Source organism: Leptonotus elevatus, chromosome 1, assembly GCF_054856555.1.
Source record: "Leptonotus elevatus isolate MCC_2025b chromosome 1, RoL_Lele_1.0, whole genome shotgun sequence".
NCBI classification, from domain to species: Eukaryota; Metazoa; Chordata; class Actinopteri; order Syngnathiformes; family Syngnathidae; genus Leptonotus; species Leptonotus elevatus.
This window is the reverse complement of record NC_141239.1, coordinates 7,257,014-7,278,107: the sequence shown is the minus strand read 5'-3', so window position 1 is coordinate 7,278,107 and position 21,094 is coordinate 7,257,014. Positions and strand designations below refer to the sequence as shown.

Genomic DNA, 21,094 nt, shown 5'->3' with positions numbered 1-21,094 from the left:
ATTGTTCATTACTTATTGAGCAATTACTTGGCAGGCCGCTAGGGGGAGCACCTCATAAGAGTGACGGGGAAATGTTATGGAAGTCTTCAGGCGAAGAAGACTCATGAGCTTACTTTTACTTGTGTTAAGACATTTATTATCTGTCCTTCAACTGACTCAGTTTTGCATAAGTAACATTTCAAAACATATTCTATGGTTCGACTTTTTGAAGCACACAATTTCTGAGGAATAATAACATTGATTTAATTGGATTTAATATTTAAGTAATTGTATTTATTTACTTCTGCATTGTTGCACAAAAAAATCATCACCGTTTATAAAATGAAAAAAATCACTATGGAACTGACAATAGTGTTTATGAAAAGACACAAATTTGTTCACAGAAAGTGGTCTGTCTCTGTTAAGGAGATATTTGTATTTATTTAAAAAAAAAAAATTGTTCACTGTGAAGAAGACACTAGTTTTGATATTTTGTTTCAGCGATGGTACAAAAAGAAACTATTTTCTCATTGAAAAAACATCAATTTATGTCTTGAGTAGTTTTATCGTAGATTATTGGGGATTTATTGCCTGACCAATATATCGATAATCGTCATATCGTGAGATAATCGTTATCGTGAGCCTTATATCGCATATCGTATCGCATCGTACCCAGAGGTTCCCACTAGGGGTGTGCCCAAAAATCTGTTCTTATAAAAAATCACGATTTTATTTCAATTATTTTAACTGTCTTGTCTTTGTTTGTGTGTGCCTTTATTGGGAGCGCTGTTCATGTTGTACCCGATTTGGCCACTGAGGGGCAGTGTGGTTCCACGCGCTCTAATACACTGTTAAATTGCAGCCACATTAGAGAGTAGAAGGAAAAAGTCACGATCAAGTTATTCCAATAAAAGTTGTTTTTTTGCAGCGTGGACCCGTTCTTTTGAGTGATAAAAGTGCCGCGAGTAGCGCGCTAATTAGCATTAGCGAGTCAGACTGGAGTAGATCATTACGATTTCTTGAACATCTATAAATTAAAGCAAAAATCCTTGTCAATCAAGTCATTTTGAATCAAAAATCATTCGTAATCAAAAATCGATTCTGAATCGAATCGCACACCCAAAAATCGGAATCCAATCGTGAGACATTCAAAGATTCCCACCCCTAGTTCCCCACCCCTATTCACCTTCATATTAAAAGAGAACGTATTTTATATTTCTTGGATCTTGTGGCTAAATACTATACCATGATAATTGTACAGTATATATTCATACATTGTAGACACTGAAAAAAAAAAAATCGATTTTTGTATTTTTTCACAAGCTGACCTCAAAGGTCTAATGCTGCTGTTTTTGGTGATGCTTTTCCATTTGAGATAGGCCGATATGTTTTTTCCGATACCTATTATTAGTAGCGAAGGAGGAGGATATTTGGAGATGATGTTCATTTTCAGTAAAAGGGAAACAAATATTGGCGTGAAAATAAAAAAATAAAAAACAAATTCCAGTACTTAACTTGAATTTATTGAACATTTCAGATTTGCAAAATGTTTGTTTTTTTCATCAGTGCGTCTTTAAAAACTTAAGTAAATAGCTCCAGTCTGTATTAATTTCTCTAGTAAATATTTTTCCAACATTTTTAAATATCTGAAATGTTAATTTTGTACTTATCTTTGTTATAACATCAAACAATCACAAAAGGTGCAGAGCGCTCCCAGGGTCAGCAGCATTGATATTCTTGCCGTAATAAAAACAAGAAAAAAAAAAAAACATTAAGCGGATTAAAAATATAATACAGTAAGACAGAAGTATCTAGGTCAATTTGCAGTGTTGGTGTTTATGCATTTTCTTTCCTATGGACACAAATGGCCCGCGCGTTACAGTATAATACATATTATACAGTACTAATCATGTATATAACTTAAAAGCAATACTAAAGGCCCTTCCAATTTGCTTTCACTTATTTATTTATTTCTACAAAACTACTCATTGCAGACATAATCCACAATCAATTCTAAGAATAATTTTCAATTTCACAATTGTTGGATGCTTTTTTTTTTTTGAAAATATTCTTCATCCCTGGTTCTAAATTAACTTCATTCACTGCCATTGACGGCTATAGACGTAAAAAAAATTTTTTTGAACTATTTCTATTAGTTTAACATTTTTTTCCCCACTTTTGTTAACAATAGTATGAAAACCTAGATTTTTTTTTTATTGTGCATTTAGAACAGATATAAAATGTGTAATTAATTGTGAGTTAACTAGGGATTTTTAATCGCCTGACACCCCAAATTTTTAATAATGTTTTCTTTTCTTTTTCACTCATTCGCTGCCATTGACGGCTATAAACGTCAAATTCATTTCAACAATTTCTATTAGTTTAACATTTTTTCCCACTTTTGTTAACAAGAGTATGAAAACCTAGAATTTTTTTTTATATTGTGCATTTAGAACAGATATAAAATGTGTGATTAATTGTGAGTTAACTAGTGATTTTTAATCGCCTAACACCCCAAATTATTAATAATGTTTTCTTTTCTTTTTCACTCATTCGCTGCCATTGACGGCTATAAACGTCAAATTCATTTAAACTATTTCTACTCGTTTAACATTTTTTCCCACTTTTGTTATCAAGAGTATGTAAACCTAGAATTAGTTTTTTATATTGTGCATTTAGAACAGATATAAAATGTGTGATTAATTGTGAGTTAACTAGTGATTTTTAATCGCCTGACACCCCAAATTTTTAATAATGTTTTCTTTTCTTTTTCACTCATTCGCTGCCATTGACGGCTATAAACGTTAAATTAATTTAAACTATTTCTACTCGTTTAACATTTTTTCCCACTTTTGTTATCAAGAGTATGAAAACCTAGATTTTTTTTATATTGTGCATTTAGAACAGATATAAAATGTGTGATTAAATGTGAGTTAACTAGTGATTTTTAATCGCCTGACACCCCAAATTTTTAATAATGTTTTCTTTTCTTTTTCACTCATTCACTGCCATTGACGGCTATAGACGTCAAAAAAATCATTTGAACTATTTCTACTAGTTTAACATTTTTTCCTACTTTTGTTAACAAGAGTATGAAAACCTAGATTTTTTTAATATTGTGCATTTAGAACAGATATAAAATGTGTGATTAATTGTGAGTTAACTAGTGATTTTTAATCGCTTGACACCCCAAATTTTTAATAATGTTTTCTTTTCTTTTTCACTCATTCACTGCCATTGACGGCTATAGACGTCAAAAAAATCATTTGAACTATTTCTACTAGTTTAACATTTTTTCCCACTTTTGTTAACAAGAGTATGAAAACCTAGATTTTTTTTATATTGTGCATTTAGAACAGATATAAAATGTGTGATTAATTGTGAGTTAACTAGTGATTTTTAATCGCTTGACACCCCAAATTTTTAATAATGTTTTCTTTTCTTTTTCACTCATTCACTGCCATTGACGGCTATAGACGTCAAAAAAATCATTTGAACTATTTCTATTAGTTTAACATTTTTTTCCCACTTTTGTTAACAAGAGTATGAGTTTATTGTACATTTAGAACATTTTTAAATGAATTTATGGCAGTGAATGAGATAAGATGATGTAGGGATGATAAAGTGTAGTAAAAATGGCCATGAAAGTAATTCAAATCAAATATAGTCACACATAAATGAATACTGTATAAACTCTCCGGTTAAATATCTCCATTTTTATTTGATGGTGTACATATTTCATAATTCCATATAATGATCCCACTTTGTAATATTCCAGTTAGTAGTCACCATATTTCAATATGTAGAGGCCGGGATGTTCGCCAGAATGTCTTTCTGTAACCACAAAATAAAGACTTTGCTGTCAAAGCATCTCTGACGCCATCAAATACGTGGCTAAAATATTGCGTCAGGCTCTTGTGTGTGGCGAAAAGGTGCAGTTGTTTGGGTCAGACGCGCGATGGCTGCCTAGAAACATTTTCTAATATTAGAACGTTTCCTTGATTTGCCCGGCTTCTCTGGTGACCGGGTAGCACATGGTGCGCGCGGCCAGCCAATCGCGTCGCGGGAAGAGCTTTCCCTCGCTCTAGCAACAGTGAGTTACTTGCTGCCTATTCATTAATTATTTTTCCTGCGGTCTCGCTCAGCCGCTCGGAGTCCGCTGGCAGCGAAAGTGCTCCTCCGCTTTTCCCCCCCGCCTGCTCTCTTTCTCTGACTGAATAGAAAAGTTGGGAGAATGAAAAAGGACGGATCTGACGATGGCGAGCTTGGCCAGCCGCCGCCGCCGCCGCCGCCTCGCGCAGCGGACCGCTTCTTCAACACTCTCCGAGCAGGACTTGCGACGACTCTTCTTCGCGCCACTTTGCCGGAACTCGGTCGCGGGAACGGGATTCGCGCGACCAGGGCGGCGTTTGCCCTCCACTTTTCTTCGACTTGTTTCCCTGCCGGATTGTAAACAAACCAGACGGCAACTGGATCAACCATTGGACTTTTTTGCTGAGTGAGGATGGGGAAGGAGGGAAGGGGGGGGGGCAGTCAGAGGCAGGACTGTGGGTGTTTGGGGGGGGGAGCAGGTGGAGGGAGAAGGGAGGGGGTAGGGCTAAAGGGGGGGGGGGGTGGGTTATGGTGGTGTGAGGATTGCGGGCTGTGGTTGGGTATGCCAGTGCCACGTGTCTCGCCTGGCACCTCTCGCTCGTCGGCTGGGAAGGATGTTGAACGGAGAGTCTGGCTGAGCCCGTCCGGCTTCTCTCTCAACCGAAAGTGGGGTGAGTGTTGCACTCGGCTGCATCCTCCATCGCTCTCTTTTTATTTTTAAATTTTTTTATTTTTGGGAACCCAAATAGACAAAACGATATTGTACCTCGACACGCTTTTATTAAGGAATTGATGTTCTCTTTCCAAATGTCGCGAGGGGACCACGCTGTCATGCGGTTCGAAAGCATGCCCTTCGGTATTCAAAGCTAACCAGCACGATTATGCGTTTTTTTTTTATTTGTATTCTTTTTTTTTTTTTTTTAAACCGTGCGCTCACCTACTTTTATCTTAGTGTCTGCAATGCATCACTCTCAACACTATCTATTCATTCAGCATTTTTTTTGTGGTTGCACAACGTTAGGCCTGCGCAGGCCTATTTGGTTTGGGACCTTTTTTTTCCTTCTTTTCTTTTTTTAAACATCGCCCTAAATAGCTCGTAACTGTTGCCACAGAACACCAAAAACTTGCATCCACCTTTTCAGTTTGCCCCGAGCTCGTGTGTCCACCTGCGTCTCCGATAACATAATCGTCGTCCTCGGCCGGTCTACGGGCCGCAGATCTTGTACTTAATCTGCAAAACATAATCTCTTCCTCGCTCGCCATCTCTTCCCTCCGTCCAGTTGCCATTTTCAAACGCAACTTTGGGGACGTTCGGGCCCGCATTTTCGCATGCGGGTGTAACCATTTGGCTGAAATGTTTTGCTTTTTTACAAGTTGGTATTCGGTAATGCCGCAAATTTTATTTTGTGTTTTTTTTTGGTGTGCCGTAAGCTCGCCGTTTGCCGCATGCGCCGTATTGAGCGAATGTAGTGTGATTTCATGATGACAGAATGAAGGCCAAAAAAATGTTTTGCTTTCCTTGCCAGCAAGCCTTTTGCATGTCCCACCAAATTCTCGTGAACCCTTAGCCAGGCTTTCCTTCGTACTCTCCTTCGACGAAAAAAACATTTTTCTTGGAACGCGCAACTTCACAGTCGAAGTTCATGTTCCTGAGCAAATCGTGACGCATCGGGTTCAAGCCGTTGTGTGTGTGTGTGTGAATGTGGGGCGAGGGGAATTGGGAGGCTCTTGTCCAGGGACCGAGTTTGCTGTCGGTTATGACGCAGCGGCCTCATCCGATCTGTGTCCTTTCCGGAGACTGCACAAAATGCGCGGCGTTGCTACCGTTCGCCGTTTTCATGCGCTTTTAAGCTTCCTTGCACCGAAATACTGTCGCGAGTATTTATGCCAGACTTTTATGGAATGACTCCTGCTTTTGGCGCTTAATGTAAATATATCATTTTTTTAAATTGACTTTTCACATTTTCTCTCTTTTTTTGGGTTTTAATGTCCTGCAGGTTGCTCATAATCCCCGCCCAGAACATGTTGGGAGCTTTCTAGAACCGAAGAGGATTAAAGACCGTCCCGCTTCCGCTACTGGTACTCCACTTGCAGGGAGCCGACGGGCAAATTTTGAACCCGGCCTCTCCCCCGTAGCATCGTGATCGGCGCTTTCAGGAGCATGTTGCCTACGCTCTCCCTCTGCTCCATCATCTGGCTCAACCGCGGCATCAAGCTGAGGAAAGTGCACCACTTCACCAACACCGGTCAGGTCTGAAGTACGCCTGCGGAGGTCAAGCGCCACCTTGCGGACTTGTGAAAATGCTCCTAAGCTTCGGGTGACTCCGCGGGTCCCCCCTTCCCCCCCCCTCCACCGAAGGCGCCTCCGCAACGTCCAACTTTTCATTTGCTGTTTTCTCGGGAGGATTTCCGTCTCGCTGGACCCACTTGCTGCAAAGGGGGGACTCGGCCTGCGCCATATAATCCTCCGCTCGGCGGCCATTTTGAACCGCGCTTCCCCCTTCGCAAGATGGCAACGGAAGGTTTCCGGTACCGTGCCCTCTACGTGTTCACCAAGGACCAGGAGGAAGACTTGGATCTGCAGCCAGGGGACCTGCTGATTGTGAGCAAGGCCTCGCTGCTGTCCGTGGAGAATTATCACGAGGGATGCGCGGAGAAGCCCGAGTGCCTGGGCTGGCTTCTCGGCCACAACGAGCGCTCCAAGCAGCGAGGCGACTTCCCCGGAACGTACGTCGAATATGTGGGCCCCGTCAAGATGGCGCTGCCGTCCAGTCAACCCAGGTCTCAGCGACCCTTACCTGCTGCTCCCACGCCCGAGTCATGTCAAGGTAAGGCCACCAGCAGTGTTTATTGCAAATGAAGGGGATTCGATTTTCCAGTATGTTTTTATATCAGTTGTGGGACAGACATGAACAAATATTTTCATTTTTGACCCCAAAAAAAAAAAAAATATTTTAATTAAAAAACTGATTTTTAAGTCAAACTTTTTCTATTTTTTCCATGTATTATTCACATATTTTCAAAGTACCGATACCAAGACAATTTGGCAGGGATTGGAATCGGGACCATGCGCAAATGACATTTATTTGGGATGATTTATTTTGCACGACAGCCTATCTCTGCGAGCGTATTTCCATCCATAATTAATCAAACCAAGAACACACGATGCAATGCAACAGGTGTCAAATGTTGGGCCCGGGGGCCAGATCTGGCCCACCAAGCAAATCAAGTGTCTGTACTTCAGAATTTGTTGTATTTTTTTTAAACAGTTATTACTACTAGAATACACAAATTTAAGATTCCGTTTGTATCTCAATTTCTGACAAATGATTCAATATGACTCAAGATTTTTTTTTTTTTTTTAAGTGAATAGTATGGATCTGGTTGACTTGCTACGGAGCCCCTAAAAGTGACATGGTAGGGGTAAAAAAAAATTATTGCATTCCCTTTAGTGTTATTCCTATACCGATACTGGTATCGGCAGAGGCCCCGATACTGCATTAAAACAGTGATATCGGTAAATACTAACAAGTAACATGCCGATACCATTAATTCTGACGGTAAAATAGGACTTTTAGCATCTTGTTTTTTGCTCATGCACGACATTCACTGATGTGTGACACGTTCACTGCATGCCGAGCTAAGCTATCCTATTGGCCCTTGAATGCTCTGAACCAATGGCAGGACAGCTTTTTCATGTTGAGGAAAAAAATCGGCCGATACTGCAAAAGCTGGGCATCGGGGGCCAAAAACGGTATCGAAACAACAAAGTTAGTTTTTTTGTGAGGGGACGCGATTACAGCATTGGGAATGTTTAACTGAATTTTATTTCGAAAAGGTACTTCCGTAGATATCTATATGCTATGGTGCGCCGCCTCTCACCCGCGCATTCCAGGCTACAGTATCCAAACTGACCCGGAAGTATATAAACATGTAAAAAATAAATGAATAAAAAGGCGTCCACCCGCAAAACCACTTTTGCGTTAACTCGCATTTATTGCGAGAGAACGCAAATTATTTTATTTATTTTAATTATAATTAATGAAGTTATAAGGACGTTAATCCTTGTCATATGTATTTGTGTTACCGGTAATTCAATTTGTGTCGTATTTAACACGTTTATGTCGGTCTATGATAAAAACAATTTTTTTTTTTTATAACAAACCGTGACTTTAAGTTGTGTGTGAAATAATGACATCCAAGTTGCATTGCTCATCTGAGGCCTGCTTGTGAAATTAAGAATTTATATGTTTTGATTGTGGCCGGCAGATTAATTGGTCCGACATAACAATGAATTTTTTTTACTTTAAGAAAATCATCTCGCGGGCCGAATTAAACCCCCTTTGAGGGCCCGATCCGGCCCGCGGGCCGTGTTTTTGACACCCCCGATCTAGGTGTACTTTATTTTAAAAACAATCTAAAATAATAATACCAATACATTAATAATAATTATTATTATGTTAAGTTAAGTTTGATATGGCTGTGTATATTCTGGAATTTCAACAAAAGACAACACAGTTTCGCAATTTAGAGTACCACAACTTTCGGTTGATCCTGTATCATCACAACGCACAATACATTTTTACAGACATTACCAGCATTTAAAAAAAATCTAATTCCTTCATTTGTTGTTGAAATGATACTGCATACATGAAGGATAGTTGGTGTACGTGTCGTGTAAGAATGGGATGGAGGCGATTTCTATGATTCTTCTGTCATAACACCCCCCTGTGGGGGGACCCTTAACTACCATCTGGCCAGTCATGAAAACGAGTTTAGCCACCACAGCGTTATACAGTACAGTAATACGAGTAGTAATACGGGTATGTTTTACAACGGGTATGGGCCCAGCAACAAGCGATTAATTGCTTGTTAAGAATAGTCATAGGCACGTGGAAGTGATAGTTGATGACATCACGTCTTGCAGCGAAAGGTGGTGGACACCAGCAGAGTAGCGCTTGACGTAGAATTTTATGAAATGGTTTGAATATGTTTTTTTTTTAAATGATAATCACAAACTGCATTTAGTTTCAACTTAACGGCGTCTGGAATGAGCCGTCCTGCTCTTCCAGTCGTCACATCGACACAAACGTCTTTTACTGCCACCGCCGCTTAGTTTGTTGACATTACATGACATAAAATCACATGGTGTTGATTTTTTTTTTTGCACTTATACACAACAGCAAAAAAAAAGAAGAAGAAGAATGAAAAAAAAAACCCAAATGCACCAGATTTGCTGTTCAAAGATGGCGGTGTCTTTTTTTTTTTACTGCGTCATTTTTCAGCACACACTGTTCGATTTATTCATTTTTTATTTTTTACATTTAACTGAAGATCAGTGCTATAAAAGTTACATTGGTGCTTTTTACTAAATAAGCATCAGTCTGGCATGTTTGTGAAATCAAATCAAATCGCCATCCTTTCATACTTAAACACTCACTCGTCGCTACGAATGCAGTAATATTCAGAGGTATTCGATGGCGTAAACTCGTGTGTGCATTCACTGTAATCATTTCAAATCATATATTATCATGCCCTTGGATTTGACTTTGACTTTCTTTCTTTTTTTTCAAATCTTGTGTATCTGTGTCTTCAAATAAGACGACGGCTATTCCCGCGGATAACGAGAAGGAAATGAAATATGTTGACATTTTTTTGTGAACTAAAATTGAATGGACAACACAAAATGGGACGTCAGGAGAATTTTATTTATTTATTTATTTATTTTAGTTAGGAGCACAGTCGCCCTTAATCTGACATTTGAGGGGCGGCAAGTAGAACATTTCTGAGTGCACATTATAAGTCGACTTGCAAAATAGTCACTCTGCTCATTTTCAATATGGCCTGAAATGTGGAGCAAAAAGTTTGTAATAGTAATAATAATTAAAAAAACAAACAAAACAGCAAATTGACTTGTAGTAGATAAAAATGTACTTGATAATGTAATTTTAGGAGCAAAATGCCACCATTTAGGAGCAGTCTGGTGCTGTGCAAACCCCCCCCCCCCCATCTTTCTACTCCCTACATAAATAAATACCAGAAAGCATTGCAACAAATGTCAATGAACCTGCTAAAAAAAAAGTCATTTGGTACACTGTTGTTGATCAAATTTATTTTCATTTTTTCCCCCCCAACAAATTTCTTTTAAAATATTTTCCCATTCTCATAACTAAACAATTGCTCTCAAAACCTTAAAACAAACACAAAGGAATGTACACGCAACACAGAAACTGGGAAAAAAAAAATAATGTCAACAGATTCCTTCGGGACCAAATATATATTGTGTTGATAGCGTTAAATGTAACTTAATAAAAGTGAGTTTGCATGCACTTGTTGCAACTCTCTCTAAGTGTCTGTATTGCCCGATCAAACCTGATTAGCATTTCATTATAATGCTAGCTAATGGATATTCCCTCTGGGACCATAAAGAGTTCATTTAATTCCAGGGAAGCTTTTACACCTTGGCAACACCCTCTGGATTTCAGCTAACAAAAATCAAGTGCAGAAAAAAACCCCCACATTGATTAAAATCCCACCACAAGAATTAAGAAACAAAATACAACGATTTTCAATATACAAGATGAGTTCAATATTGAGGTTTGGCAGAATTGTGGCTGCTTTTAAACCCGCGCCTTCCTCCTCGGTCAGAAGTCGTTATTCTCTGTCATTCTGCCTGCGTTTTTGTGACAGACGGCCCAGGTTCGGCTCTGAGCGCACACACACACACAAGTACAAGTACATTCAGATGCATGATTTTTTTTTTTAAAGGAAATGATCTGTTCTTTTCTGAAAAGCTTGTTATAACAAAAGGTAGGCTTAAATGCGTCACAAATGTTTCCCGAGCGCTTCTCAATTTCAGGAAAGGCAAAGAGTGCGCATTAGTGAGCAGCCCACGCTATTCGCGTTGACCGGCAAATGCGGGTGCTCCGGTGAACAGACGCGGAGACAAACCAGTTGGGGCAGCCAGGCATAAATTGTCCGTGATTTGGTGAGACTGTAGCACCAAGTGATACCCTTGGCCAGAGGCCTGGTTGAGAAAAGGAGTGAGGGGGGGGGGGGGGGGTCGAGCTGTGCGAATGAATGGAGGACACTGTGGTCAGGACCAAATTTGACAAATATCACTTTCATTTCACTCTTGGAACTGACATTTTGGCCATTGTGTGAAAAGAGCTTTTGTCGGCGTGGAAGGTCCAGCAATACAATATAAGCCTTTAATTTTATTATACAGTCATCCTTTCAGCTTTTGCAGCGCATTGGGACCGAGACCTGCTGTGAATAGCAAAAAAAAAAACACATTTCACGCACGCCCCTACAAATGTTTAAAATCGCCTATATACATTTTTATATAACTTAAAAACAATTGTCGTCAATTATACGCCGATTTTCGCTCTTTGTGGGCCAGCCCTAAATTCAACTCGACTGTAATAATATTGTTCCAAAAAGTAACACGAATGCAAATGGAAGGTGGCAACACTTTTACATGCATGAGTTCCGCACGTGTTAAATCGACCTGTTTTGCATATATACATATATTGTTCCCAGAATGCATTGTGTGGCACAATTAATGAAGTTATAAGGGCGTTAATCCTTGTCATATGTATTTGTGTTACCAGTAATTGAATTTATGTCGTATTTAACACGTTTGTCGTCTGATTAATTTTTTTTTTTTTTTAATAACAAACCGTAACTTTAAGTTGCATGTAAAATAATGACAACCAGGACGATTCCGTGCACAAGTTGCATTACTCATCTGAGGCCTTCTTGTAAAATTAAGAATTTATATGTTTTGATTGTGGCCGGCTGATTAATTGGTCCGACATTACAAATTTTTTTTTTTTATGTGACAAAATTGTCTCGAAAAAATCAAAATCAAAAGTCCATTGAATGCATGGCACCGCATCCCGCTGAAAAATGGATGCTACTTCCTCTAGCAATCTTCTAATGCCGACTCATCTCCACATGTTGGCGTAGCATTCCACGTTGTGGCTAGCGTGTGAGCTAACAGGCCTCTGGGGCTCCTCTTGGCACGGCAGACGGGCGGTGGGCTCGTCCACATCGTCGCATCTTTGCTTGGAAGTTTATGTAACAACATTGAACTCTTCTGTAAATTGTGGCATCCAGCAGGCAAGATGCATTTTTGTAGGGATAACTAGCTAGCTAAGTGTGCACTGTAGGGGCAAAAAAAAAACATGAATAGAGTTAGGGAAGTGCGAATAGGTTGGGGGGTTACTGTATTTAATATATTATAATCTACTCTGTAGTAAAAAAATATATATATATCATAATTATATCATTGTCAAGTTGAAAAATATGTATAAACTTTCCATGTTCAATACAGCTAACAATGGACAGCTAAATGAGCAGTCAGTGAAATGGTTAATTAACTCATTGAATCCCAGCCATTTTCATTGGAGCAACCAACCGTTTTACTGGATTTTGACTGGATTTTGACTAATCTTGCAAGGCCCAAAGACTATTGTGTTCTATTGCTATATAAAATGGACTCCTTTCTTTCATCAGAAAACAAGAAGTGTATTTCTATCTTTTTCCGTTCCGTTATCAGCGTTAGAACATAACCAAGTTTTGTCGAAATTCCAATTCCTGAGATAAAAAAAAAAAACGTAGGAAAAAAAAGCCAAACTTCAACTTAAATACAATTTTTTCTTTTTGTGACAGCTCAAACATCTAAATAATGTTTTCGTGCAATAAAACACCGTTCCAAAAAGTGCTTTTGATAACAAAATAACAGTTAATTGCACATTTAAAAAAAAAAATTCGGCTGGTCTAACTGCAGCTCTGCCGCAGCAGTCCCAGGGGTCGACGTGACCGGCAAAACGAGCTGTTAACCCCGCGGATCATCGTTCGACGGTTGCTCGTTGCGTTTGTTCGACGAACGAAGCGTCATTCCTTGACGCGCAGCACCTCAATCGCCGTCGTTATGCTTTGATAAGCCGATGAGGATGCTTTTTTTTTTTTTTAACCAAAAAGCAATTCTGAAGGGTTAACTGTCTCGTTTTGCCGATCGCTTATTTTACGCTGTTCCCCGCTGCTCTACAACACGCTAGTAGACGACACTTCCAGTCCCAATCTACACTTCCTGCTTCTCTTCTTCTACAACAAGATCCTTGCGTGATACTGGCTGATCTTATACTTGCTGCCACCTGCTGGCCGTTTCTTTTAAATAACATTGCAGTCAAGCTCTGTACACTCTTGCATAAAAAAATAAAAATAAAAAAAGCTTATGACGTATTGATATGTCATATGTATTGAGAGAGTTAATCTGACTGTTTTTGCTTTTTGTTTTATTTTTTGATACTTCTGTGCCCATTTGAGAGGTATTTTTCCCCCTCTTCGCTAGCAAACTGCTCCAGCTGGCTTTTCTGGACTTCAGCTTGCTCGCTATGAGTCGGCCAAAATATCTGTCGATGCAGGGAGTGTCTCCAAAGTTTGTTCAACAAACATGATCATTTCTGTCCAGGACAGTTTATTTTTTATTATTTTTTTATAATAATTATGTTGGGGGGGGAAATCAATATCTGATTTTTATTAAGTTTCAATTTTATGTGTTAACCTGTTTCAACATTTCAGTGACCTCTGTGGGATTTTCTTTCTTACATGGAAATATTCCAATAATTACTTTCTGAGAAAACAGTCACATAACCGAACAAACACCTTCAAAGCAGGTCCTCTTAGTGACCTCCTTGAGCTTGGGAAATATTTTTTTAACAATCACTCATGAAGTGAGTAGGGGGGTGGGGGTGGGGGCTCCAGCTCCAGCTTGGTAAGTGTCAGATGCGGGGCATTATGAGCAAAATGTGTTGAATGATGATAAATGATGTCATTTTAAAGGCAGCAACCACATTTGTTTGTCTCTTTCTTCACTAGAGTGGTTGCAAGCCAAACTCAAACTTTATTAAAGCATACACAAAGCTTACTTTTGATCCAAATGAAAAGTTCCAGAAATATTTTTTTTTCTTTTTTTTTTCTTCCCCTGGCTTCACTCTAATTGCCTGCTGAGGTGAACCATGATCTGGCATGTTTGCAAACTCCTCCCGTCCTCTTTCTGCAGCCTCGCTCCCTGATTCACATACACGTCTGATACTGTCTCTGGGCACCCATAAACCATGTAAGCGGGGCCAGTTCTCAGAAAGGAGAGGCCTCAACTCCACCCCCCCCCCCCTCCCTCCCCCACGCTACTTGGAAAACGCTTTCAAAGAATCCATGAAGGAGGTGGGAGAGGGTCTGAGACAGTAGAGAATGGGAAAAGATGCGGACAGGCTGAAAAGGGAGGGGGGGGGGGAAATGAGGGCAACGGTGAAAGCCAAGGCCACACCATCCATCTGCAAGCATAGCAGCCAGCTGGATTTGGTTCCTAGACTTAAGCAATTGCAGCACGTTTCAAGTTGCAGCGCTTGAGTATATTTTCCTGGTGCATTTTTCATTTAGTCCCAGCGTTCTGTTATACCAATTTTAATGACCGTACTAGCAATGAGTTCACCGAATTAAGTCATTCATTGCCATTGACGGCTATAGACGTCAAAAATTCATTTGAACTATTTCTATTAGTTTAACATTTTTTTCCACTTTTGTGTATGAAAACCTAGAATTTTTTTTTGAAATACAGATGTCATGCGATTAATTACAACTGAAAATTTTAATCGCCTGATTAATCGTTTTAATCTTAATAAATCGCATGACTTCACTATTTAACTCACAATTAATCACACATTTTATATTTGTTCTAAATGTACAATCAAAAAAAAAGGAAGGTTTTCATACTCTTGTTACCAAAAGTAGAATTTTTTAAAAACTAATAGAAATAGTTCAAATTAATTTTTGATGTCTATAGCCGTCAATGGCAGTGAATGAGTTAATATTTCCATTTTAGCACATCATTCGTTACGAAGAGAGCTTGTGGTCAAAGGACATTTAAATGTTTGTTACTTTGGAAAGCGGTTTGAAGGACAGTGATGTCACCCCCCCCCCCCCCCCGTAATGGAACTCAACTGAGGTTTAATGACTATAAGAAACAAATGGCAACACTGCTCAGTAAACATTGGGGATGCACTGATTACACTTTTTTTTTTCTTTCAGTCCAAGTACAAATAGGGATGTTCAATACCACTTTTTTTTTTTCCAGACCAATACTAGTACGAGTACTCAACTCAGGCACTGATAACCGATACCATTAATACTTTTGATACATAACAGATACTTTCAAACAAATATCTATATATCCCAATATCGCATAAAACTGTCTGAAATTAATGTCGATTTTCCATTCTAATTCCTCTTTCGGTACTCGGCCATCTCTATCAAAAACAAAGTTTTGCCATAAGTTTGACTAAAATGACACTTTTTCGAGTAACATGCCATGATTGACATTTGAACATCGAGTAGCATGTTTTATATGTCACACATTTTACTTAAATGTAGTCTGTAAAGCACCTCTGTTAAGTGTTATGTTATAGTCTGAACACTAGGTATACTATGTAAAAGGAGTACATATATAAGATGAAGAAAAATGTAGTTTGGTAGATACTTCTGTGTTTTTATTTTTATTTTTTTTACTTCAAAATAAGTAAAAAGAAGTACAAGATAGCTTTTTGCGAATACTATGAAATAAAACGGTGGCAGGACAACTGAAGTGACACTTTATCACCACCGGGCTAGCTATCTCATGATCCATTTTACCGGTCACAATTTACAGTCGGCTAACAGAGTGTTGTGTTTACGTGTTTAACTCATTCACTGCCGTTGACGGCTATAGACGTCAAAAAATCATTTAAATTATTTCTTATTAGTTTAACATTTTTCCCACTTTTGTTAGCAAGAGTATGAAAACCTAGAATGTTTTTATTGTATTAGAACAGATATAAAATTTGTGATTAATTGTGAGGTAACTTAATCATGCGATTAATTACGGTTATATATTTTTAAAAAGACGGTTAAAAATTGTAATCGCCTGATGCCCCTAATTTTTAATAATCGTTTCTTAAATTAAAAAAAAAAAAAAAAAAAAAATATATATATATATAATTACAAATATTCTATTTATTTTTCTTAAAAAAAAGATTTTTAATAATTAGGGGCATCAGGCAATTATTTTTTTTAAATCGTAATTAATTGCATGACTTCACCTGTTAACTCACGATTAATCACAAATTTTATATCTGCTCTAAACGTTAAAAAAAAAATCTAGGTTTTCATACTATTGTTAACAAAAGTGGAAAAAAATGTTAAACTAATACAAATAGTTTAAATGATATTTTGACGTCTATAGCCGTCAATGGCAGCGAATGAGTTAATATTTTCTAAATGTTATGAGTAACAATATCTTATGTCAAGCGTAGGAAGAACCTTCTAGTTATTTTTCTCGTGCATGTTTTAGCACCTATTACAGTACCTGCGAAGTTGTGTGCCAATCGCCTGCATTTGTCGCCGAGGCCGACTTGAACACGTGCGGACTTGAAGCGTGTTGTGACAGAGGAACGGATGATCTTTGCCTGGTCATGAAACATTGCGGGTCTGTTTAGTCGGGGTGCAGCGGAGACCTGCGGCGGCCATGAAACTTGACCGGCAGCATTACATACGGTTACACACCGCTCGTGAGCCAGGCACCAACTGGTCTTGTCACCGCTGAACATAACAAACGCATGTTTGGAGTGACCAGCATGGCTTGAAACTGGCCTGTCATCTCCTTTTGAGGATTTAGGCTGATAAGAAATAGAATCTAAAAATAAAAACACTAACATTATCAGAAACTTCAAAGTTTATACAATTACAATGTATTTGACAAATAAAACAACTCATACCACTCATAGAAAGTTGAAATTCGAGGTGCGAGAATGCAGACAACCCAGCGACTTTGTGCCACGTAAGCTTACTGATGGAGAAGATACGGAAAGAATATTTATTTATAAAATATTAGGGGTGTGAATTGCCTCTTACCTGGCGATTCGATTCGTATCGCGATTCATAGGTCCCGATTTGATTCGATACCGATTAATCCCGATACAAATCTATAAATTGATTATTGCGATTTTTTAATTTATTTTTTACTCAAATTTAGAAAATACTTATCAGTAAACTTGTACATGTACACTGTAAGATTTTTATGAAAATGTATCTATCTGAAAATTCAGGCTTATAACAGGTTTCAGTCTGTTTCATGTTTGAACAGCACTGAAAGAAAATATTAAGGCTTAATGTTGCATTAATATAACATTCTTAAATGCTTAATGTGTGAATCATAACCCTAAGACGTTTTGTTGAATATTCCCATAAAACATTTATTCGAGAGTTGTGCTTGATTTTTTTTTCTAACTCCCATACAAAATATACTGATTTGTCAAGTCAAGTTTATTTATATAACCTTAATAAAAATAAAAATAAAAGAGCTTGACATGCCCACAGTTGACAAATGTTAACGACATCCCTTGATCGAACCACAAGAGGGCAAGGAAAACCTCAAGAAAACCCCATTGGGGTTGGTTTTAGGAGCAGAAGTGGGCAATGTAGCAAAAAATAAATACAAATAAGTAAGAGCACTGTTTCTTTAGAGTAATATGGCTTAAATAAAGTGACAGAAAAAGTCTTCTAATTAATTACTTGCACTTGGATTTTCATGAAGCTGAAGAAATTACACGTGCCAAACAGGAAGTCGAGCATCGGCATCAAGGTAGATCCGGTATATTTCAAAATAAAACCATTTTGTGAGTTATTTTGGGAGGGGGGGGGGGGGGGGTCGAGCAGGGTTGTGAATTGCCTAGTACATGGCGATTCGATTATTATCACGATTCATAGGTCACGATTCGATACCGATTAAGCTCGATACGAATCTATTAATTGATTATTGTGATATTATTATTTTTAACTCAAATTTGGAAAATACTCATCAGTAAACTTGTACATGTACACTGTAAGATTTGTATGAAAATGTATTTATTTATCTGAAAATTCAGGTTGCAGTCTGTTTCATGTTAAGGCTTAATGTTCCATTAATAAAACATTCTTCCATGCTTAATGTGTAAACCCTAACCCTAAGTAAGACTTTTTGTTGAATATTCCCATAAAAAATTGATGTTTAAAAATTGATTCGAGAATTGCGCGCTGTAATATCATGATATATTGTCGAATCAATTTTTTTTAACACCCCTTGATGCTAGTTAACTACATAGCATGACATAAGTCGGACATTTAAGAGAGAAAAAAAAACGAGCTCAGAATAAATTAAAGATGACAAAATAACAGTCAGTGTGAATTGGGCGTTAGGGCCTCGTATGCATTTTTTTTTTTCAGAAGTGGGGAAATATTCCGATAAAAAACCTCGCAAAATTAGAAAAAAACTTTAAAAAGTGGCAATTAGCGAGAAAAAAGACTGATTCATTCTTAAATTAAAACTTTACAACACTTCCTGATCCCTTATCAGCTGACAAACACTAACCAATCAGATACTAGCATACTTTAGGTAAATGCAAGTGAACGACGGAGAGCAGCAGATTCGACACATCAACTTTGATACTTGTACAAAAAAAAATACCAAAATGTATGAACGTATAAATAATAATTGTGGAAACATAAATGTACAAGTAAAAATAAATTTTAACAACTTAACTTAAATGCTTGATCGTTTCGCAGTTTTTTTCTTGCAAATTTGCCACTTTAGTTATTTCTCCGAATATTACTCCCAACTCTAAAAGAAAAGTATTTATACGTTGCCATTTTTAGACCTACACGCGTGACGGCTTATGAAATGTTGAATATGACCGTTTCCTCCTCAAGAGGAGAATGCGCTAAATCCTTCACTCTACCCTTCCATTTGCCTTCTTTATTGCTGCAGCCTGGCTCTACAAGTAATAATAAGCTCCGCATTTAGCTGCATCTGTATTTCAAACTTGAGTTTGGGACAATTTCTTTTCCAGCTCGAGTGTTTCCCTGAGATCGTGCGCGTCGGAGCTTTTTTTACGCAAGACAAATGGCAGCATTGATCGCTTGTCCTAAATTCAACCTTTGCTTGCATGTCATGGATCTTCAGCAGCGGTGTGAATTATGACACTCGCGCGGCAGGAGCAAAAGCCGAAGCTCGGCCTTCTTTTCACAACCTTGACGCTATCGCAGTGACGACTCAAATCTGCCGCACGTGTTCCAATCTCGTTCTCGCCAAACATGCGGGCAGACTCGATGGATGCGGTCGTCGCAACATACCAAACAACCGCTAACCGATGATGTCACGGTAATGGAAGTGCTGAGGAGATGTTGTCTTGCGAGGTCAAGGAAACAAGAAAAATTTGTCCAAAATGATCCTCTGTTGTCACTCCTTTAGACTAACTGGTACCAAAGATAGGACGAGGGAAAATTTGTCGTTTTCAAAATGTAAAGACTAAGAGGGTATTGTTCATTCATGATGTCCTAATGGATTATGAGTTTCTTGTGTCAATTCCACCCGAAAGATAATATAAATAATAGGGGCGGGAATCTTTGAATGTCTCACGATTCGATTCCGATTTTTGGGTGTGCGCAATTCGATTCAGAATCGATTTCCGATTAAGAACGCTTTTTGGTTCAAAATGATTTGATTGACAGTGACTTTTGCTTCAATTGATAGATTTTCAAGGAATCATAATGATCTGCTCCTGTCTGACCCGCTAATGCTAATTAGCGCTCTACTAATTAGCACTTTCATCAATCAAAAGAACGACTCCACGCTGCAAAAAAACAACTTTTATTGGAATCATTTGATCGTGACTTTTTCCTTCGACTCTCTAGCGTGGCTACAACTTAACAGTGTGTCAGACCGCGTGGAACCACACTGCCCCTAAGTGGCCAAATCGGGTACAACACGAACAGCGCTCCGAATAAAGGCACACACACACACACAAAGACGAAGACAGTATTAAATAATTTAAATAAAATCGATTTTGGGACATTTAAAATCGATTCTGAATCGTACTAAATGAGAATCGATTTTTTTTTAGCAGACCCTTAAGAAATAAACAGTTCAGTTGAACTCAATTTGGGAAAGGTATCAATCAATTTTTCAGGATGCATAAGCTCTTACTTTTCTGGGTCAAATACAGATCAGTTCACAAATGCTGAACTCGTAAATATTCTGCGATTTCTGTAGTCCTCTTTGATGGCATACTGATGGTCTTCGCGTCGAATCCAAATCAAACATTTGCTTTTCAGAGGTGGTAATTCTGTCAGTATTGACGGCCATTTTGTTGACGATTGACGAAGGATGGGAAACTTCCCCAAAATGGACGAGTTTAGTGCAAGTGGGTTTTCGTCCGTCAATATAATCATCAATCCGTCAATAAATTCAGCAATTCGTCAATGACGGACGTCCCATTTTGGTGACGGGTTGATGGAATGACAATTGACGGATGCCCGCCTCAAATGACGGAAACATTGACGGACGCTCAATTTGCTGCGCAGTCCACGGTTTGACGGGTCGGCTTGAAATATTGACGGATTGACAAAGTGTGTCCCGCCTGTTGACGATTGCTGAATAATAGATGCTCAAAATTAATTGACGCGCCTTTCTCTGTTGCTTTTAATTTGGAAAACAATGAGCAACACTTGATTGATCACAGAAGTTTTAGGACAATGCACACCAACACCAAGCCACCTTACGGCATTGTGGCGTTATTGTTGTAACACTTGTTCAAACGTGGCAAATGATCGGGCTTGTTGAATCGTAGCAAATAGGCGTGTTGAAAAAATCGATTCGGCAATATATCGCGATATTACAGCACGCAATTCTCGTATCGATTCATTTGCAGCCGAATCGATTTTTTAAGATCAATTTTTGATGGAAATATTCAACAAAACGTCGTACTTAGGGTTAGGATTCATACATTAAGCATGGAATAATTTTATATTAATGGAACATTAAGCCTTAATATTTAATTTCAATGCTGTTCAATCATGAAACCGACTGCAACCTGTTTTGTTAAATACTCACAGTTAAAAGCCTGAAGTACATTTTCATACAAATCTTACAGTGTACATGAACAAGTTT

At 38.4% G+C, this 21,094-nt stretch overlaps 1 protein-coding gene across 2 annotated transcripts in view; it reads left to right on the top strand.

Annotated features, from left to right (window-relative positions):
- Positions 1-21,094, top strand: part of pik3r2 (phosphoinositide-3-kinase, regulatory subunit 2 (beta)) — a 53,758-nt gene that overhangs the window by 6,151 nt on the left and 26,513 nt on the right. Inside the window, exons 1-2 of one of the 2 annotated variants that reach the window (XM_086072491.1) lie at positions 4,597-4,742; positions 6,069-6,899. In XM_086072491.1, the coding sequence (XP_085928617.1) occupies positions 6,581-6,899 (319 nt within the window). In that variant the 5' untranslated portion in view covers positions 4,597-4,742; positions 6,069-6,580. Of the gene's footprint in view, positions 1-4,596; positions 4,743-6,068; positions 6,900-21,094 lie in introns of those variants that run through there. The other variant, XM_086072492.1, reaches the window with a different exon arrangement.